Source organism: Diceros bicornis, chromosome 34 (genome assembly GCF_020826845.1).
Source record: "Diceros bicornis minor isolate mBicDic1 chromosome 34, mDicBic1.mat.cur, whole genome shotgun sequence".
NCBI lineage: Eukaryota > Metazoa > Chordata > Mammalia > Perissodactyla > Rhinocerotidae > Diceros > Diceros bicornis.
In genome coordinates this window covers 7,344,353-7,364,508 of record NC_080773.1, presented here as the reverse complement: position 1 = coordinate 7,364,508, position 20,156 = coordinate 7,344,353, and the positions used below count along the sequence as shown (strand labels likewise).

The window sequence follows — 20,156 nt, the reverse complement described above, 5'->3', positions numbered from 1 at the left end:
AAAATGCAAAAAGGCTCATTAAGATTGGAGGCCCACACGAATACCCTCACACTCCTTCCTTTGGAAAGAGACACGTTGAGGTCTTGTTCTGCGCTCAGGCAATCTGCAGGTCTCACGCTGGGGGCTGCCTGTCCCGTGGCTGGCCCGAGCCGTGGACTGCCACCTTCTACCGCTCTGTAAGGCCCTAAAGAGGATGTCAACCCCAACCAAAAGCCAGAGAGAGGGAAAAATCTCAAACATTTATGAACGGGTTCAAAAGCCTCCAGATACCTTCTGTCTGCTTTTCTCCAGTTTGCATCTGTTTAGAGGCTGTGAATCGGAATTCAGAATCCGTGCTGCCCAGAGGGCACAGTAATAACAGGAAGAAGCACCCAAATGCACTAAAGGACTAGCTCAGGACCCTGCCCTATCTGCCCCTCCTCTGGCTGCCACTACCAGCTCTTCCTGGATTTGAATGGAAGGAACCCAGGGAGGACTCCACCCCAACCTCCCTGCACAACGGGAATGTGAGAATCCGGCTGCCGCTTCTGCACGGGATGGAGCCTCAGTCTTTTGATTTATAGCATCATTTATGGCATGAACTAGGAACGTAATGTGTTTACACAAACACACGACAATTGTACATCGGCATCTTTACAATATTAAAGGAGTCATATACATGTCTACAGGCATCGTACATGGTGGTGCCGGCCCTGGCGCCCCACCCACCCAGCAGCTCCCTGCGGTTTCTCCACTGGGGAAGAGCCAGCGCTCTGGGAAGTGTGACAAGGCCGGGGTGTCCATCTTTGGGCCTGTCATCTGGGAGGCAGCAGGTCTGGGAGGACCCCTCAGGACCAGTCCTCGTTGGAATCTGGGGCCAAGAGTCTTAGGTATATGCCTGTGTCCAGGTCTTACTGCAGGCTAGTGTTACAATAGTTTAATTAAAATTCAGTGTGCATATTAGTGTGGGAATATCGGAGCTGGGGACGGCTTCCTGAGCTGGGGACCCAGAGGACGCTGCTGACAGATGGGCCCCTTCACCGTGGGGCCCATTCCTGAGGTAAGGATGCGGTGTGGCCCTGTGGCTGGTCCGGGTGGGGAAGAGACTTCCGCGGGAGCCCAGGTGAGTACATGCAGACAGGACTGGAAGCCCCTGGGCATTCGTAGGGCAGGTGACACACCAAGTGTGGCCTGCACCAGGGTGGCAGCAAAGGGGAGGGGCTGAGATGATTCCAGAGCCACCCATCCCCCACACCCACACTGCCCTCCTCCCAGCAGCCTGACCCCTTGGGGGCCCTGCTTCAGCTCCTATGGCACTGCTACCCCTGCATCTGTCTCTAGAGCAGGGACCAGAAGTCTCCAAGCACCTGGGCCTGAGCGCCCGGCAGCTCATCCCCCCGTGGGCACGCTGCATGTCTGATAGAACTGAGCACCAGATAAAGAAGTGTTGGTCCTTGTCAGTCTCTCTGGCTTGTGCAGTGACAGTTACTTTTGTCTTAAATACTGTAGAAAAATAAGCCATCTCTGACCCAAGGAGACCCACTGGAGTCTGCCCCACATGGAGAAGGATGAACAGCTCCTCTGGAGTGGGCCAGGGAGGCCTCTGCTGACCCCGCCGCAGCAGGCCCGAGAGCCACGCAGGGCCCTGCGTGGAGCTGGGGAGCTGAGGGGCCCAGAGAACTGGCAGCGGAGTTCCCACGGCGGCATCTTTGGGTCACATCAACAGTCCTTCAGGCGGCATGCCTCCAGCATCCCACCTTCTGTTGCCATGACACCCGGGGCCCTGGGGACCCTCCAGCCCCACCCTCAGTCTCACACCCACTGCTAAGCAGGAGACGCAGAAAGCCCCAGCACTGTTTCCAGGTCCCTGGGGTGTCCCCAGGGCCGAGGGGCCTCAGGCGGGCACTGAGGCAGGGCCTAGTCCAGGGGCTCCTGCTTTATCCGGACAGTGGTGGGTGTGGGCTGAGGTCGCCGCTCCTCCCGGCAGAGCACGTACTCGCTGAACTGGGAGGAGTCCACGCCACCCCCGCAGGACGCGGCCACGCTGAAGCCCCTCTGGAACAGCCTCTCCAGGACCTGCAGGGCAGAAACAAGGGTCAGCAATGCCCGGCTGCCGGAGTCTGCCTGGAGGGCAGGTGGGCACTGGCCAGGGCGAGCTACCTGCTCCTGTTGGCATCTCAGTCTCGCTCAGGACAGAGCTTCCTGCAGAACCACCAGCTGGGCAACCACAGGAGGGACCAGAGCAGCCAGGCTCCAGGGCCCCTTGAGTGACCAAACCCGGGTGGGCTACCCCACCCTGCTGCCCTCAGGAGTCCACAGCTTTGATTCAGGGAGGCAGAAAGAGCCTTCGGGCCCCTTCTCTCTTCTCCAGGATGTAACCTGCCCCCTCTCTCCAGACACGTGGTCCCGGGTCCCCCTCCCTCACTGAGGCCTGCCCCAGTGACAGAGAGACCCTGCCCCTGGCCTCTGGGCAGCCACCTGCTTCTGAGCTGTGAGTCCCAGATGGTCTGAGGCCTGGGGGCCCAGCAGCTCAGGGGAGCTCGGGGTAGAGGGGAGGAGGAGTCCTCAGTTTGAGTCTCTGCAGGCCTCCGTGTCCACATGGGTTGGTGCCTCTGTGAGGGTGGGATCTGGTCACTGTGACACCTGTGTCCTGCAACTAGCAAGTTCTGACTGGCAGGCTGCGGAATGCGGGGGAACTTTCCCCACAAAGTCCACTTTGCCCTACGCCTGAAACAGGAGTTTGCTCTTGGGGCTGGAGAAAAATAGGCCCTACTCCATCGTGGCTTCCCAACTCTGAGGCCCATCTAGGGAAAGCCAGTCCAGAAACAGCTGTGTGGGTGCCCACAGCCAGGGTCAGCAGGGCGAGGAAGGGGACTCCAGGCCACCTCTACTTGCAGCCTCTGACCTGCTGCTCCTATGGCCTGGGTTTAATTTGAATCCAAAGTCAGACTCTGGGTGTCAAAAGAACCACCCTCTGTTGAAAATTCTCTGGGCCATTTTTATAGAACAGCCTTTTGGGGGGGAAAAAAAAAAAGCACAGATCAATTTTTTTAAGTCCATCCCCCAGGCGCCATCATTTAATTATGAGGGGGACATAAATTATGCATCAACACATTGTTGCCTTTCCTGTCAAATGGCATGGAGGGCTTGCCGTTTCAGGGATGGCGCCGCCCTCCCTCTCTCTCCCGGAGGGCCGTGGGGAGGCCCGGGCAGGGCGCTGGGCCCGGCGCAGCCTCACCTGCACCGAGTTGAGCCGGCAGTAGCCGTTGAGCGGGAAGCGGATGACGTGAGTGGGGTCCTGGTTCCAGCCGGCGTTGACCGAGTTGCACATGACGTCCCCGGTCTCGGGGAAGACCTCCTCGATGAGGGCCTTCTCGCCGCTGAGCGCGATGCGCTCACCCAGGTCCGGCGTGACCCGCACCACCAGGCAGTCACAGGCCCGGCTGCGGCGCCGCTGCTCTCGCTCCTGCTGCCAGCGCTCCAGCTCTCGCACCATCGGCTGCAGCTGGTAGTACCGCGCCTCCTCGTACAGCAGGCTGAAGTCCTGCGGGCATGCGCAGAGGAGGCGGGGGAGGTGGGGGGCTGCCCTGTCTGACTCCAGGGGGCCTCCTCTCACAATTCCACGGGAGCTGCCACGACCCCCCACAACCTCCCCAGGGCACAGTGTGGACTGGGATGGTTGTGCCCATTGCAAAGATGGGGAAAATGAGGCTGAGGTGAATGTGTGCAAGAACAAGGAGCCTAGTCTTGACCCAAGGGCAGTGGCAGGCGTGCACCTGCGCCAGACCCCCTGAGCCCTTCCATCTCTGGCCCAAAGCACTGGGGGTGGCTTCATCCCCCTGGAGCAGAGAGAAGCTTCTGGAAAGACTGAGAGGCTAGACTAGAGGAGCCCGAGGCTGTGCCTATGCCCGGGGACCTGCTGCCTTCTTAGAATCCCAGGGAGGAGAGGCTGAGCTGGGCACAGGGCAGCCCCGTCCTCACCTGCGCTGGAGAACTCACAGCCCAGCAGGGAGGCAAAACAGACCTGCCCAGGGTTGGATTTCTGGCATCCTCATCTAGCAGCCCGGAGACCTCTGATTATCAGTTACTGACCATCTCTGAGCCTCAGTTTCCTCTTCTATAAAATGGATATAAACACCCAGCTCAGAGAATGGAGCGAGGATTAAAGAGAGCCCCCTGACCCCCACCAACCCACACTCACAGCCTTTTGCAGCCTTTTCCCAAACATAAGTCTAATCTGCTGCTTTGCGCCATCTTTGCAGCCTCTGCTTTGGTGCAAAGCCTTGAGTGAACCTCCCTTGGCCTTACCCCCACCCCCATCCTTCTCCATACAACAGCCAGGGTGATCTTTCTCATTTGCAAAGCTGATCACTAATCCCCTACTCACAACCCTTCCACTGCATTCAGGGTAAAATGCCACCAGCCACCAGGGTCCTGACATGGAAAAGCAGCCTCCGTTCCTGCCCATCTTCTCCCAGTTCATACGCCCCAGTCTGACACCTTCTCTCCAGTTCTGGAAGGTACCAAGCTCCGTGCCACCCCCACGCTCTCACCAAGGCCCTCACACTGCCTGCCCGGTTCCTCCTTCACCACCCAGACAAACATCCTTTCTTTGAAACCTCCCGGACTGGGTCCCCAGGGCTCCCTCCCACAGTATTCTCTACTTCTCGGAAGCATTTGCCCCCGTGGATTCCAGTGTTTTCTGCTCAACGTCTGTCTTCCTACCAGACTATAAGTGGGGGTTCCATGGGGACAGGACCCCTCTCTGCCTTGTTTCACTGTATTCTCAGCCTGAATTTGGTTGTTGGCACTGGGGAACTCAGTTGGATGAAGGACAAAACAACCCCAGGGCCACTGGTCCGGGGTGGGGGGGGTGCAGGGGTGGGAGGAAGGGAGGAAGGGAAGAAGAAAGGACGGAGGGACATTGCTGGTTGGAGGTTGGAGGCCGGCTAGGCCAGGCCTGCGTTTCCTTTTTCGGGATCCCCAGCACCACGAAGGGGCCCAGCACCCAGGCAGGACTCTCAGAACCAAGTCGGCTGCCCCGGACAGGCTCCCCCGGATACCTGGGGGTGACCTTTTGTTTAAAGGGTGTTAGGTTGGATCAGGGTTTTCCCCCTGCAAACTACCAACAGGGAACAGAGTCAGGCACCTCTAACTCCTGCAACTGCGCTACCCAATGGTCCTTTCCCACGAAAACACGAAACGGGGTAAGTGCTGCTGCCACTGCTCAATTGTTGTTACACCCTGATAAATAAGCTAAAAATGTGAGAAAACAAAATTAGTTTCGAAAACCTGATGTAGCCCTCGGCTTCATCGTTTAACTTTTTATGGTTGCCATGACGACGGCGGGTCCATTGACTAAGTCACAGTGTCCCCTGCGTAAGGCCGCCGCACAGGCGGCGCAGGGGAGCCGCCGGCCGCCAACTTACCTTGAAGTCGTCCGGGAGCAGCAGTTTCGACGTCCGCAGGAAGCTCAGGACGTAGCGGAAGATCTCTCCGTCTCGGTCGATGAAATAATGTTGCTTCAAACTGTCCAGGACGATGGGCTCGGTGCCGTTGAAGAGGCGGCTTATCCTGGAAGAGACGGAGGGGCGCACGGCTGGTGGCAGGACGGGCCCTGCCCCCGCTCCTAGAGCCGCCCTGCTAGAGGGGTGGGGGCCTTCCACGGGTGACTCCGGGACTGCGCCGGGCCTGACAAATGTCTGCACACACTAGGGGCAGCTAGGCCACATCAGACAGGACACTGGCGCGGCAAGCAGCACATGCTCACACCCAACCTACGCGCACAAGCCACAGCCAGAGAGACACCCAGCGGCACACACCCGCTCACTGACACATGGTACAGGCCTGGAAAACTACAGTGGGACACAGACACAGCCTCCTGTCCCCCACACACAAACTCTCCCCAGACAGACCCACCCAGAAAACTCCCACCGACCACTGGACACCCCCACCCACGGCCACACACCTCGTGAACACGTCAACCAGCCACGACAGTCTTGGGTCACAAACACCCACCTCACCCAACCTACGTGGAGGGGCATCAGACGCGACACACCTGGGCAACAAGCACAGGGTCACATGGTCCACTCCCTCGCAACACACAGATCACAGGCAGAACCAGACACAGCCAGGCAAAGGCCACACCAGCTGACATGAGCCAACCAGAGACATGGCTTGTACGCTCCACAAACTCACAGACGAATCACCCACAGCTTCGCACTCAGGGAGCCCTGGGCGAGACGCAGAGGCAGGCAGGAGGGACAGCAGGTGTGCATGCATGCCACAGCGCACATGCACACTCGACCGTGTGCTTGCACACATGCCACAGCATGTGAATGTGCACACACCAGTGTGTATGCACACAGAAACAGTGCATGCACATGCACCACACCGCATGCACACATGCCACAGCGTGTGCACACTTCGGAGAGACTGGGAGGGGAGACAGGTCCCAGCACCCTGTCCTCTGAAGGGCAGTGGTTCTGACAGAGACACAGGACCCGCAGGAAGCTCTTGGGGAGCCCGAGGCCTGTCCCATCCACTCCAGCGAGGAGGAACCAGACCTCAGGGCCAGCGCTGTGGCCTCCCCAGGCCCAGGGCAGCAGGCTCTGGTTTGGCTAACTTCCCCTGCAGTCCCCAGGCCTAGCTGTGGACAGTTAGGGGCCCCAAAGAGGGGTGGTGACAGCCAAGAGCTTGACTCAGAAAACAGGTGGGAGGTTGGCAGGGTGTCCCCAGTGACAGCACCTCCCGACATCCTTCAGCAGGCAAGGCCACACACTCATCCCCAGCCAGACCCTGCCAAGGTGCCAGCTTGTCTGCACAGCCTGGGAGAAGGGTGGCCCCGATCTGGGACCCAGCCTGAACAAGCTGCTGCCTAAGCCCCTTCACTCTCTGCGTGCACCAGCGAGAACCTTCCAGGGATGCTCCCTCTCCCCCAGCAGCCCACTTCTCTGTCCACTCCAAGTCACGGCTCCTAAGGCCCTGCCCTGCCCCTGCCATTGTGCACCAGGGCACATGAGCTGGGCAGAAGCTGATGGCTTAGAGCCCTTAAAGCCTCTCTCAGGGCTCCATCTACACCGTCCTCCACTCTGGTGGCCTGGCACACTTAAGGCATCAGCCATGAGGGTCTGCCTGGGTGCGGAGTAGCGATGCAGTCACCTGCTCTCACTCTGGGGACATGGCCCAGCCCCTGGCACAGTAGGGCCACATAAAGGGCAAAGCTGTCTCGCAGATGGGCGTGAGCAAGTCAGAGCCCGCAGTGAGGTGTGGAGAGGCCCCAGCTGTGGAACCAGTGCTGCAATCATCTCAGAGCCCACTCTTCTCAGGGCTCCGAAGGCCACTGAGCCCTATCAACTCCCAGGCCTGTGACAACAGTACTGAGGGACACAGCCCTGCTTGAGAGCCTTGTGGGCTCTGTGGCCTGTTCCAGCTCTCAAAGCCCCTAAGACCTGGCCTCAGCAGAGCCTGGGCATTCAGATGTCAGAGTGAGGGCCATGCAGCATCCCTGGAGACAGACGGGACTGAGCAAGGCTGCCAGGTGCCATGGGCAGTCATCACAGTTGTCAGCAGACAGCCCAGGGCCCCCATATGGCACTAGCGGGACCACGTCCACAGGTGAGCCAGCAAGTCTGAAGCCCCAGCCTCCCTGCGGAACTGTCTCCACCCTTCTGGGTTGAGCTGGAACACTCTGTGAGGCAAGCAACGTTCTAGGCCTGGCTGCATTGCACCTCCCTCTGACGTCAGAGCTGGCTGGGGCTCCAGACCCTCCTGTTGGTCTAGTGGACCCCCGATCACCCACATTCCAGGGCTGGCTAGGTAGGTTCTAGGTTGTTGTATTGGTCCAAGGCTAGAAGGTTCTCAATCAACCAGCCAGGACTCGCTGGCTCTAGATCTTTCCATGGTTCAGTGTCTCTTCACAGGACCAAGACCTTCCATGCCCTTGAGGTCTGAGGCTACCCAGGGTGTGAGCAGGCTGAGGGAAGGTCAGGACAATCACCACAGAGGAAGCTCCAGACACTTGCAGGGTCTTCAGAGTCAGCTCCTGCCCTGGGCCACCCTCTGAGGGAGGCTGCCGGGTTTGGTGCCAACTTCAGAAGTCCTCCACGGAACTGGGCTGTTCTCACCCCAGCTGACAGGGGTCTTCTTCTTTTCCTTTCTTTTTTTAAGCTTTGGCTCCAATTTCCTGGATGTTTCAGTGGGAGGTTTTATTAGTTCTGAAGCTCCTGGCCATCTTAATTTGTTGCTTCTCACAGCCAGGATGGACCTAGAGTGGGCTGCGATGGCAGCAGCTAAATGACATCCAGCAGGCAGGAACGAGAAGGTGGCAGTCCTGGGGAGCCCACTCTCAGCCCTGGGCAGCTGTGCTCGGCTGTCTCGGGGTGAGGGAGGACCAGTGCTGTTCCTAGGCCAACCAGCGGCAGCACCTGTTCCTTGTGTGGGAGCCATCTGAACCCGAAGCCCAGGCATAGTTCTGTGGGCACAGGGACCCGAGGATATGGGGGCACGAGCCTCCTGGTGTCACAGCACTGCCCAGGGCAGGACTTTGCTGACATCCGGAACCCCCCAGTGACCTCAGCACTCTTAATTCTCTATCTCCAGGTGACTCACACATCAGTGACACTGGATGAGGGATTGATCTTTCTTTCCAGAACTGGTGAGAAACAGTTTTTTAATTTTAATGATTTATTCAAGAAGAGAGAGATCTGAGGGGCCCTTGCCAGCACAGCTGCCCAAGCCACTTCTCAGGCCCGGCCTGACCCACCGTTCCCTGACTGTCCTACAGGTCACCCCACCCACTGGCCTCTAGGCCAAAGCTCCAGGCTGGGGGAGCAGCTCTCCTGGGAGCCAGAAGCCATCCAGGCAGAACATCAGATTCATCTTGGGCCTCAGCCCCAGGAAAGAATGCAGACTGCCACCCCCTCTGGGCACATCCTGCCGGGCACATCCTGCCGGCCGAGGGTTCCATATGCCAGATCGCCCGGCCACAGGGGCCTCAGCTCCCCAGCAAGAGGGCTGCCCCCCTTCGGAGCAGGACATGGCGAGGACGAGCTGCACTGTGGGCCTGGGAGGGGAGGGCCAGCCTGCCCTCACTGCTCCAGGCAGCAGCCTGGAGACAAGAATGAGGAGGCCGTTCCCCACAGGCCTGGGCTGTGATTACTCCAGAAAGGCAGTGTCTGATTTCAGGAAACACTCTTCAGAGGACGTTGTGGGCAAGGGTTTTATAAATTTCACTCACAAACATCATCAGCCGATTAAGGGATGATCTATCTCAAACAACGCGGGAACGCCGCAGAAGGCGCAATTGAAATTAAATAAGCAGAATCCATCTCCCATCTCAGACGGGGATGCAAGCGAGCACCACGCCGACTCTGCTGACGTGGCCTCATGGCTGCTGCCCGCCAGGCCCCAAGTTCACAAGTGCCCCAGGCCCAGCCTCTGTCAGGCTAAGGGGATGAGTCCCCGCCGCTGTCTGTACCCGACTCCCCAAATTCTGACCCGGACACTGCCTCCACCTCCAGCGGTCCCTCCTCAGGGAGCATTCCACTCCCACGCAGGGCCCCCCCAACCGGCCCTCAACAAGCTCCAAAAGCAGCCACATCCACGCACGGTGAACCCTCCATGCTCCGAGCAACCACACTGGCCACGAGGCAGCCTGACAAGAAAGCTTCCCAGAGATGATCCCTCCGTGTCTGGGGGATTAATTAACTCCTCCTGTTTTTTCAAATGTATAAAACAGGGGCAATATCCTGCAGCCTTGGCCCTCTCGCTGCTCAGCCCTCGGCAGCAAACACACACCGCATCACCTCCGGCAGATGCTCGCAGAGACCCACCCCACCTCAGGTCAGCCCTGCTGCTCCGCCAACGGGAAACCAGGTCCGCCTCTGAGGCAAGAACAGGAGAGTTGGCAGTGCCCTGGGCCTCCCACAGACAGGCCCAGGAGGCAGAAGCGCCAGGGAGCTCGACAGAGTGCGAGGCGCCATGGTGGGAGGGTCCGGATCAGAGACACTTTATCCACTGATGGGGTATGAAGCTCATGCTTATCCACAGCCCCGGATGTCCCTGAACATTCTGCAGTTCCTAGCCAGTCACTGCAACCCCCTCTTCTCCCTTCCAAGGGAGCCTGCTGCTAGCCCTCAGGGTCCAGCAATGGCCACCCAGACAAAGATGGCAAATTGCAGCTCTCCCTCCTCCCTCCCCTTACGCACTTTCCCAAGGGTTAGACCAGGGAATGGGATTAAATACTTCTCCCCAATGTGACCCCTAGAAGTATGCAGCGTTGCTCACAAATGATCCCCTGCAAAGTCTCACTCAAGAGGAACCTGAAGGTATATGAGGTTCCCCAGCCAGCTGCTGGCCAGTTTCAGGCGGGGCTGGCTCTGAATAAGTGGCCTCCGCCAGTGGTCAGGAGCTCCACCCAGCTCCACCAATGCCCCCAGCTCAAGGTCACAAGTCCCTGTGCAAAGCAGCCTTTGACAGGCAGATTCGGCCTCCCAAACTCTAGTTCCCCGGGTCTACGAAGCAGGTGGGCCCTGCAGAGCCCTGCACGTCGTCAGCTGACAGAGGTGGGCCCCACTGGCAGCAGGCTGCAGATGCTGCAAGTCACTACTGCGTGACGGGTGCTACGAGGGGCTCGGCTCTTACCTGGAGTCGGGGTACTTGGTGAGTGTGGCCAGGCTGCTGGTGTACATGTGGCCGCCCACGTCGATGTGCACAGGCGCATTGGACTTGGTGAGCTGGGCTGGCAGTGGGATCCCCTGGGCGGCCAGGGGAGACACGGGCGACCGAGTGAGAGACAACCGGGACATGCTTGCTCCCTCCTGGAGATGGAAACAAGGTGGAAAGGAGAGTTTCTCCACCACAGAGCTGTGCACCCCCTTCATTGCCAATGTGATCACAGATCTAATCAGATCACTGCTGCCTCTGCCTGATCACAAATTCAGCTGACAAATTACGGCCACCACTGTAATTAAGTGTATTTGCATCATTTTCTTCAGAGTACCAGAGGGAAAAAGAAAGATGCTTATTAGCAATAAGAAATCAAGAAAAAAAATTTTCAAGGTGTCAGCCTCCAGGGGCATAAAACAAACTGCAAAATTCTAATTAAAGGTCGCGGGCTTATGTGTTAGATGTGAAATATCCCCCGACAAACGAATCACCAATTTGTGAATTGGGATTCAGGGGGTTTTTGCAAGTTTGTCTCAGTAACGAGACACCTCTAAATTAGTGACTTCCTCAGCACCTAAGGCGCTGAGTTTTATACATGTAGTAAATTTCACATCAAATTAAGAGCATTTTTGTTTCAAAAAATACATAATCGTACAGCCAGTCAACAGGCATCTCTTGAATGCCGCGGCTGTGAGGAAGGGCAGCTGGGGAGAAGGTGCTGGGGAAGAGGGTAGAGAGGGGGCCGCCGGCCGCTGACCAGCCCACCCCGCTGGCTCTCACCGCAGTGCCGGCGCTGCCGTGGGCGTGAAGCGAGGACCCGCTCGGCCGCTCCTTGCGGTGAGGCATCTAGACTTCCATGGCTGCCCAGAGTATCTGTGGGAAGCAACAACAAACCAGGGGACTTACTCCTCGGTAGTCGTGGAGGCCATGTCTCCCAGGAGTCAAAGACACTTCGAATCGTCCTGTCTGCACATCCTCTCCAGATACCACCACCACTATCCTGTCCCCACACCCCAAAGCAAGCCTCCAATCCAAGCCATAGCAGCTCACACACACACACACACACACACACACACACTCACTCACTCACACACGTGTTTCTGGGCAGCTCCACGTCTGCTAATTTGGCTAATGACAGTACTGAAACATATGCTCACCATTATTGCCCCAAAATGTTTCAGAACAAATCTGATTTTCCTGGTATTTTGGTTGAGAGCCATGTTACCAAGCGTGTCTCCTCTTACATCAGCAGAGAACCCCATGCACCACGGCTCGGGGAGGATCCCCTACCCTCCACGGTGCTAAGATGCAGTTTGCAACTCGACAGACACGGAGAAGCCTCTTTCAGCAGAATCCAGGGCACAGGGAAGAAGGAGAGTCACTTAGGAAGCCACCTCTCTCCTATGGCTCCTCAGAGAAAACCTGCCTTTGTTTGCCTAGCCTGCACCTCTGCAGTTTCTCCCCAGACCCCCAGAATGGTCTTGTCTGTGCCTAACGTATTCCAGACCCCCTCAGGATCACAGCCCCAGGGCATCAGAGAACCGGCCAGAAGGAAACAGACAGCAGCTCAGCAAACGGACCCTCTCTCCTGCTCCTCCTCAGTCACCCAGCCACTTTCCTGTGTGCCACAACCTTCTGATATGAGACTGCCCCTCAGTCTCCAGGAGCTGCCTCGGGGACCACGCAGGCCTTCTGTAGGAGGGGTGGGGAAGAGCAGGTTTATGCAACCCCTGCCAGGGACTTGGGGCTGTCTCATGGGGCAGGAGGAGGTTTGCAGTGAATATCATCCCCCCCCAACAAGCCTAAGCTGGACTGTCTCTCACAGGTTTAACCCTTGAGAGAGCAACCTCCCTCAAGGGTTGACTTTGAACCTTGAAATTCAACATCCAATTTTAAAACATGGACCAAGGTCCAATGAGCATCAGAGCCTGCAAATTTAAGTAAGGTTACTCTCCTAGGATTTGTTCTGCGCTCAGTGTCCTGGCAAGTTCCCTGACATGAAACTTGGGGTGAGGGGGTGTTGCTATTAGCAGGCAGAGATGTTTAATGTATACCCTCACTGGGGGCTGCTCAGGGCCTGCTGCTCAGGCATTCCAAAAGGAAAGCTGGTCACTTATCTCTAGGAAGTTCTGAGAAACCAAAACAGATCTCAGGAATGGGTTATCCTGCCCTGGGAGGCTCTGCTGGGGGAGGAGTCAGAAGGACAGCCACACTGAGGATGAACCCTGCTGGAACTGGAAGGCATTCTGGCAGAAATTCTATCAAAGCAGACTGCACAATGCTTTCCCTCCTACCAGGACACTACTCAAAAGTGACATTTAACACCAAGCACCCATCACAAAAGCTGTTCGACTCTGTTCTCACCCAGACTCTTTTCCATCGCAAGCACAACCTGATGTTCATGGCATACCAGAAACTCACCATTGGAAGCCCCAGGCTTTACGCCTTGACCCGAACCTCCAGCGCTCCCTCCGACAAACGCATCTGTGCTGGACAACGACCCTTTCCCCGAGACCACTGCTGAGGTCAGAAGCACAGAAGTGGGTGCAGTAAGAGATACAAGTTCATTCCGCCAACACCAGCATCAAACCCACGACCCAGCCCCAGCGCGCCACTGCCCTCGTGAGACTCGGCCAAACTGCCTGTTGCAGGGACCTCGGCGGTAGCGTGCTCGAGGGTCTGCGGGTTTCCAAACTGGCTGGGTATCGACCCGCTCCTGAGCTGCGGCGGGAGCCCCGGGTCCCGCGCCCGCCCGCCGCCGAGCCCCGCCCGCCCGAGCAGAGGGAAGCGAGCAGAATGCCACGCTCATTTACACACAAAATGATTTTGTGTCCCATTGTGCTCGCAGTTGTTCAGCTCTCTGGGGGTGATTAAACTGGCTGAGCTGCGGCAGCTTGAGACGATTTCACTAAATCGCTTCTTCGTGAAGTCGCTTCTTTGCTAAGCTGTTATTTTAACCATAAAAGGTAAACAGAAGGCGCTTCGCGAGCTCCCTTCAGCTCCGCGCCCTGGGCGCCAGCCTGGGGCGAGAGTGCCAGGGGCCTGCAGAATTGTCCAGGGGGTGGGCCCGGAGGGAGGCAGCCAGGCCACCTGGTGCGCGCCAGCCCCGCTGCGGAGCCCGCTGGCCGGTGCGAACTTCGGGGCGGCCGGAGCCGGCTGGGCCGAGGCCGGCGGCGCCGCGGGGTGGGGGTGGCCGCTGAACCCGAAGCGCCGGGCCGGGCGGGGAGGGGTGTGCGGCGGGGGCGGGGCGGAGGACAAAGTTAAATCAAGAGGCAGACACTTAGAGACCACAGATGGGAAGCTCGCCTAATTAAGGACGTAAAAGCGCTTTTGTTCTCAAAGTTTATTGTTGCCGGGATTTAAAAAAAATTAATTGAAACTAATGCTGTTATTCAGTCGTGCAGTTAGATTCCTTCATGCACATTTGAAACACGGAGTGAAAACTTGAAGCTTATTTTTCTGCAGTCGAGGGTGTGGGGCGCGGAAGGACCGAGAGGCGCTTTGGCTAGGGGGGACCGGGCCTGTTGGCGAGTGTGTACCCCGTGCGCGCGTGCAGGTCGGGGAGTACCGGCGGGCAGCGGAGAGCCGGAGGCGTGGATCGCGTCTCCGCGCGGCCCGCCTGGGGTCCCAGCCCCCGCGCCTGGGACGACCACCAGCGCGCCGGCCCCTCCCGCTCCGTTTCGGACTCGCGGGGTGGGCGTCAGAGGACGCACATCTGTCCCGTTAGAGACTTTTTCTCTCTGATTTGGGCGCCAAGCCGGGCCCTGTCCGCCCCGAAGCCACAGCTGCGTGAGCCCAGTTCTGACCCCGGAAACTCGCCGGCCCTGCAGGGCGCTCGGCCCTGCACCGAGGCCCCAGTGTCGGGACCTGCAACACCCACCCCCCCCCCACACACCCCGCCCCGCGCGGCAGGAAGCTCGGGCGCCCGCCCAAGTGAGGACGGTCCACCCCGGGCCAGGTCCAGCCCACGTGGGCAATCCCCCCTCCCGCGCCAGGCCTTTGTGCTGGGTGCCCCCGTGCCGCCAGCCCCCACCGCCCAGCACCGGGACAAAGCAGCCACCCTCGCCCAGGTCCGAACCCCGGCCGGGAGACTTTCTCAGCATCTCAGCCACTTTGGGGACAGGGGTGCGCGGCGCTGAACGGTGGCCGCCGGCGCGGGGCTTACCTCGGAGCCGGAGCGGCAGATCCGGCTCGGGCGCAGCCCCCGCCCCCCGCAGCCGCCGGTCTCGGGCGCCGGGCGCAGCCTCGCCGCCTGTGCTCGCTGCGCGGGTCGCTCCGGTCTCGTCCTGGAGTTACTTTCTCTCTCGCCCCCAACCCTCCCCCCACCCACCCCTCCCGCCCCGGCCCCCGCTTCCCGCGGCCCCTCGCGGCGCGGCGCGCCGGGGCCTCCCCTCCCCGCCCTCCCCTCGCCTCCTCCCCTCCTCGCGGCCGCCGCCGCCGCCGCCTCCTCTTCGCGCCGCTCTCCTGCTGCCCTCCTGCCGCTCCCACCTCTCCTCCCTCCTCTCTCTCCAGCGGCCCTCCCCGATTGCTGGCGAGAAAACCAGCCCCCCACCCCAGCCGGCACCCCGCGCCCCGTCGCGGCCGAGCCCGGACGCAGAGGGCAGCGATCCGGCTCCAAATTACCCAGCGCGGCGAGCGCGAGCGGGAGCGCGCGGCGACTCCTGGCTCGGGGCTCGGCTGCGCCGCGGGGCAGAGGATTAGAGTCGCAATTAGCTCCGCGCGCCCGCGCCTGCCGCGCTCGGCGACAAAATGCGCTGTTTCCCTTCCTTTCGCTGGGCGATCCCCACCCGTCTCTCCCGGAGCCCGCGCCTTCCCGCCGGGGCCTCTGCCAGGACCCTCCCGGGAGCGGTGCGCCCAGGCCCCCGCGCCCTCCGCCGCCCAGCCCCCCGCCCCCCGCCGGCCGGCCACGCGGCGCCCGGGCCTCCTCCGGGCTCGGGAGGGGGCGGGGAAGAAGCTGATTTTAATCATTGTCATTTCATCTGATGTAATATTTCCCCGGGCGCTTTCAGCTGGGCATAAATTTTCGGCTCCCAAATAAGTAACACAGGGCACGTTTCTCACATTTCTTGACTCCTCGGTTACAAAGAGGAGAGCAGCCGCCGCCGCGGCGCCCGGGGGTAGGGGCGGGACTTGGGAAGAAACTGGGCTGCGAGTCGGCCGGGGCTGGAGCGGAGCCGGGGGCCAGGGCCGCCCCTCCCCGTCCCCGGCCTTCCTCCCGGGGTCTCTGCCCCGACTGCCCCTCTCCCGGGGAGCAGCGCCGCCCGTGACGTCTGCGGACACGAGGTCGGCCACCGCGGGGGAGGGGCGCGCGGGGGGCGCCCGGCCGGCAGCCCGCGGCCAGACGCGCCATTTCTTTTCCGCGAGCCGCGCGATGGAGACGGCTGCGGCCAAGACTCCCCGCGGCGTCGAGGCCAGCGCCCGGGGCCCCTAGGTCCCCGGGGCGGCTGCCCCTTCCTCGTCCTCTTCTACCTCCTCCTCCCCTTCCTCTTTCTCCTCCTTCCTTGCGCCCCGCCCGTCCCCCCTCCTCCTCCCCGACCGTTTCCCAGCTCCTAGGAAACGAAGCGCGCCCGGCCTGCACTGCGCCCCCGTCCGGCTCCGGGGACGCCCCGGCCAGAGCCAGGCTCGGGCTGGAGGGCGGGTGCGCTCCGACCCGGGGCGGCGCCGAGGCCACCACCCCGAGCTCCAGCCAGACCTGGACGCCCTCTAGCGGCTTCACTCCCGGGGGGCGCTCGGGGCCTGCCCGCGGCGGGGGGGCGGACGGGCGGACGGCGCTGGCGGGAGGAGGACGAAGTAGGGGCCTGCCTCCCTTGACTAGGGGACCTCGTGCGTGGAAAGAGCGCCCGGACCGCGCTTCTGCAACTTCTCCACGCGGGAATAAGCGGAAACTTTCCTCCTAAGGGAAGGTTTTATTTATTTATTTATTTTAGAGCTCGAACTACAGGAGAAGGGGGAAATTTTCTCATTAAACTTACATCCCTGCAGTTAGTTCAATTACTTGATATATGCAGAAGATGTTGTAAATTTATAGATTTAAATAGCTTACAAAGATGCCCCAGGCCCTATTAGTTAATTTCCTTAATTTATGGATTTTTAGCTGCTCCTAGAACGGAAAGGGGCCCTGGAACTAGGTCAGGGATCCGTGTGGCGGCTCCAGTGTGGCCTACAGGCTGCCCACTCTGCTCCCCACGTCCTGGCGCCCCCGGCCTTCTGGTTCCCGGCTCGGGCCTGACAGCACCACTCTCTGGGCTCCGCACCCCCGCCAGGCCAGACCTGGAGGTCTGCTCTGCTCGGTGGCTGACTGCCCAGTTTCTCCAGGGCTGCGCAAGGCCGAGGAACATCTACACACACCCCAGCCAGCACTGAAGGAATGGATCAAGAAGTGAAGCAAGTAACCAGATAGTTTGACCTCCTGAGCCCTCCCTTAAGTGCTGGCTGGGATCACAAATGAAGGAGGGCGTCTGCGGGTACCCCGAACTTCTTCCTGGACAGACCCTTTCCCCGTGCCAGGCTTTTGAGTTCTTGGGGAGAAGGGGGGAGCGTGAGAAACAAATGCAGCAGGCTCCTGTTTGAGGAGCACAGACCCACTGAAAGCCTGCTTGTCATGGCCCTTGTGGCCCCAGCCCGCTCACTCCTCTCCCCTTCTGTCCTAGGTGGCTGCTAGAGCTTCTTTGTTTTGTGTTCAATATGGATGAATATATACATATAAATTAATACTTAAAAGATTGGTATAAACTAAACTGTTTTAGGAAGCCACATGGTGATATGATTAGTATTGGTATTCATGATTTAACATTTCTTTTCCCACTAGATGAAGTTTCTAAGATTTGCAAGGTACATGTCAAGGACAGGTGTATAAATGGATTTTTATTTATTCACAACTCCAAGACTAATTGCTTCTCTTTGCCTCAAGGCCACGAGATTGGTTTTAATATGACACTTCAAAAGTATTCATGGGACTACAGAGATACTAAGTGTCATTGTTTAAGAGACAAATCTCACGGTGGTACTGGTGACCCTGAAAATAGGATGTCCCACTTTATTTCAAATTCCTACATGTTTTTTTAAGAGTTTCACTTTAAACCAACTATATTAAAAATGTACAATTTAATGGAAATAAGAACTGACCATTTTGAAGGACCTTTATTTCCTTAATATTGCTGGGAACTTTGTTTTCATATTCCTGAATCCTTTTATTAAAGAGCTGAACTTTACACGTGTCATTAAGAAGAGTAAGTTTGGGTCATAATTTATTCTCAAGTGTTTTAACAGTTCCCGGCTAAATGTCAACCATCTTTTTCATTGAGAGACATGGACATGGACTGGGAGAAGCATTTAATGATCTGCGGTATATAATGCAATGGCGAGGCTTGTTTTTTTATTGAAGATATATAATTAGGACTGAAAACGTATTGAAACATCTTGTTTCATTACTATGGTGCAAGAGACTAAATTGGATGTGAATCTAACCAGAATGTTGACTTGCTTTATCAGTAACATTTGACTGGCACTGAAGCCATGACAGTTCGTCCTTTAAAAAGTGGGTTCAAACCTTGCTTGCTCTGAGGCTCCTCTGCACGTGCTCACGTGATGATAGGCCCTGTATCCAGGTGCTGCAGACAAGACCTCCGTCTCCCGATGTTTCATAGTGGCTTCCAAGGTGATTTTGTACTTTGTTGTTGCTGTTTGCAGACTGTGTTTAAAAATGAGGACCTCAATAAGGAAAGTAAAATGAGCCCAAAATGAGATCTCAGAGTCTACTGAACTCAACCTTCTCAGGAAAACTGAGACCAGACAGCAGATGAATGGGCTGAGATGCAGCTGCTGCCCTCTGGGGGCAGGAGAAGGGGGGTGGGGGTGTTAAGGCAGGGCTGTCTTCTCTCCCACCCCCAGACCCCCTGCAGTGACAGCCAGACCCTCCTAGATCTGTGCCCACCTCGAGGCTCAGAGATGGCCCCTGACCAGGCTGGGATGCAGCAGTCTGGCCCAGAGATCACAGTCTGACATCCACTTGGCCCCTGCTTCCACCCCAGGAATCCCCCAATCTTCCCTCCTGGTTAGGACCGCAGAGAACCTGGAGACTGAATGGACCACTAGTGCTGCCACTACCCCCCAAACTGGGGCTCCTGTCTGTCAGCCAACCGCCCACTCCCTGGAGAGCAGAGGTCCAAACCTGCCCAAGGACGGATGGCCCCTGCCTGTCCTTCAAGAGAATAAAACAAGACCAGCTAGCTCCCACTGGCCTCTGTCCAGTCCCCACCACTACGCTTTAGTGGGCACTCATGGTTTCTGGTGGGAGAGAAAGCAGGGGCTACAGACCACCCCCTCCTTCCCGCCGTCTGCCTGCAGCCCAGGGGTGCTGCTCAGAACCAAGCCAACCTGCCCTACCCAGGAGCCAGCACTGAGGCGACAGCAGCAAGACAAGACCGAGACCTCCTGACCAAGAATCCTAACATGGTGGTGGCCTGCGGATGGCCTCCTGGGGACCAGGGACCTCCCAAATTGCTCAATACTCTGCATTTGACTCTTCCCCAAGAGAAGTATCAGCATTTTTACCAAATTCTCAAAGGGCATATGAGGATTTGGGTGTGAGTAACAAAACCTACCTTGGAATGGCTTCCTGATGAGCAAAGTTGATTATCTCACTTCACGGCGAGCGGGAGGCAGAGTGGCCCTGGAGCCGAGGCTCTCTCCACTGTGCCGTCCTCAGCATATTGGCCTGTCCTCCCACCCACTCCTCTCCGGTCTCAAGATTAATGTAGCTCAAAGCTTCACACCTCACTGGACACCCGTGAAGAGCAAGGCAATGATCCCAGAGGCCCCCACAGCCCTCTTTGTCACATCCCATTGGCCAAAATTGGGTCACGTGCCAACTTGCAAGCCAATCCCTGGGAAGGGAGGGGTTTGGACCAGTCAGTTTTAGCCCTGAGCTGTCTTCCTGGGGCTGGAGTTGCTACCCTGAGCCCTGAGGAGGAAGGAGGACCCTGGGCACAGTCAGGCTCAGCCTAGGAGGAAGGAGGAGAGGAAGGATTTTGTGTTGGGGGCTGGGGCCCCCAAAGCCAAAGAGCTATTGGCCAGAACCCTGAGCTGGAAGGAAAGTAGAAGCTAAACAGTGAGGAGAAGCCCCCAACCCAAAGGGCATCTCCAGGGAAGCTTGAGACAGCGATGCCTCTCCAGGTCATTCTAGGGTCCCAGGAGACACTAGACCCACACATGGAGGTGGCCTTGCGGAGCACAGCTGCTTTCAGGCAACCAAGCCAGGCTGCTGGCCCCAGGCCCTCTGCCCTCCTCACCTCTGAGTTCCTCTCAGGCTCATTCTTCTCTCCTGAGCTGCACTAGTGAAGTCCCCGCGGCCCCTCAGGACTGGTGGATGAGGCTGTGTCCTGTCAGCAGCACCTGGGGTTCAGTAGGGCAGTGGCTCTCCACAGGCCTGGTGCCCGACATAGGAAGAAGCAGAAAGCAGCCCCAAGGACTGCTCTCGCTGTGCAACACACGGAAAAGATTACCAGGAA

General features: G+C 58.4%; 1 protein-coding gene across 3 annotated transcripts; it reads right to left on the bottom strand.

Moving 5' to 3' along the window:
* Positions 1 to 550: 550 nt before the first annotated feature.
* KCTD15 (potassium channel tetramerization domain containing 15) lies at positions 551 to 14,847 on the bottom strand. 3 transcript variants are annotated; one of them, XM_058529107.1, is made up of 6 exons: positions 14,813 to 14,847; positions 11,428 to 11,520; positions 10,624 to 10,799; positions 5,409 to 5,553; positions 3,218 to 3,523; positions 551 to 2,055 (listed from the first exon to the last, which is right to left on the bottom strand). In XM_058529107.1, exons 2-6 carry the CDS (start codon positions 11,491 to 11,493, stop codon positions 1,897 to 1,899), a joined length of 852 nt encoding a protein of 283 aa, XP_058385090.1. In that variant the 5' UTR covers positions 11,494 to 11,520; positions 14,813 to 14,847; the 3' UTR covers positions 551 to 1,896. The 3 variants fall into 3 exon arrangements, with proteins under 3 accessions (XP_058385090.1, XP_058385088.1, XP_058385089.1); XM_058529105.1 differs by lacking the exon at positions 14,813 to 14,847 and adding an exon at positions 13,069 to 14,504; XM_058529106.1 differs by lacking the exon at positions 14,813 to 14,847 and adding an exon at positions 11,805 to 12,426.
* Positions 14,848 to 20,156: the final 5,309 nt, after the last annotated feature.

Coding starts and splice junctions, on each gene's coding strand:
- KCTD15 (XM_058529107.1), bottom strand. CDS start 11,493: ATGCCTCACCGCAAGGAGCGGCCGAGCGGGTCCTCGCTTCACGCCCAC. Junction 10,800..11,427: donor ACGGCAGCGCCGGCACTGCG/GTGAGAGCCAGC, acceptor TTCCATCTCCAG/GAGGGAGCAAGCATGTCCCG. Junction 5,554..10,623: donor ACCAAGTACCCCGACTCCAG/GTAAGAGCCGAG, acceptor CGTCTCTTCCAG/GATAAGCCGCCTCTTCAACG.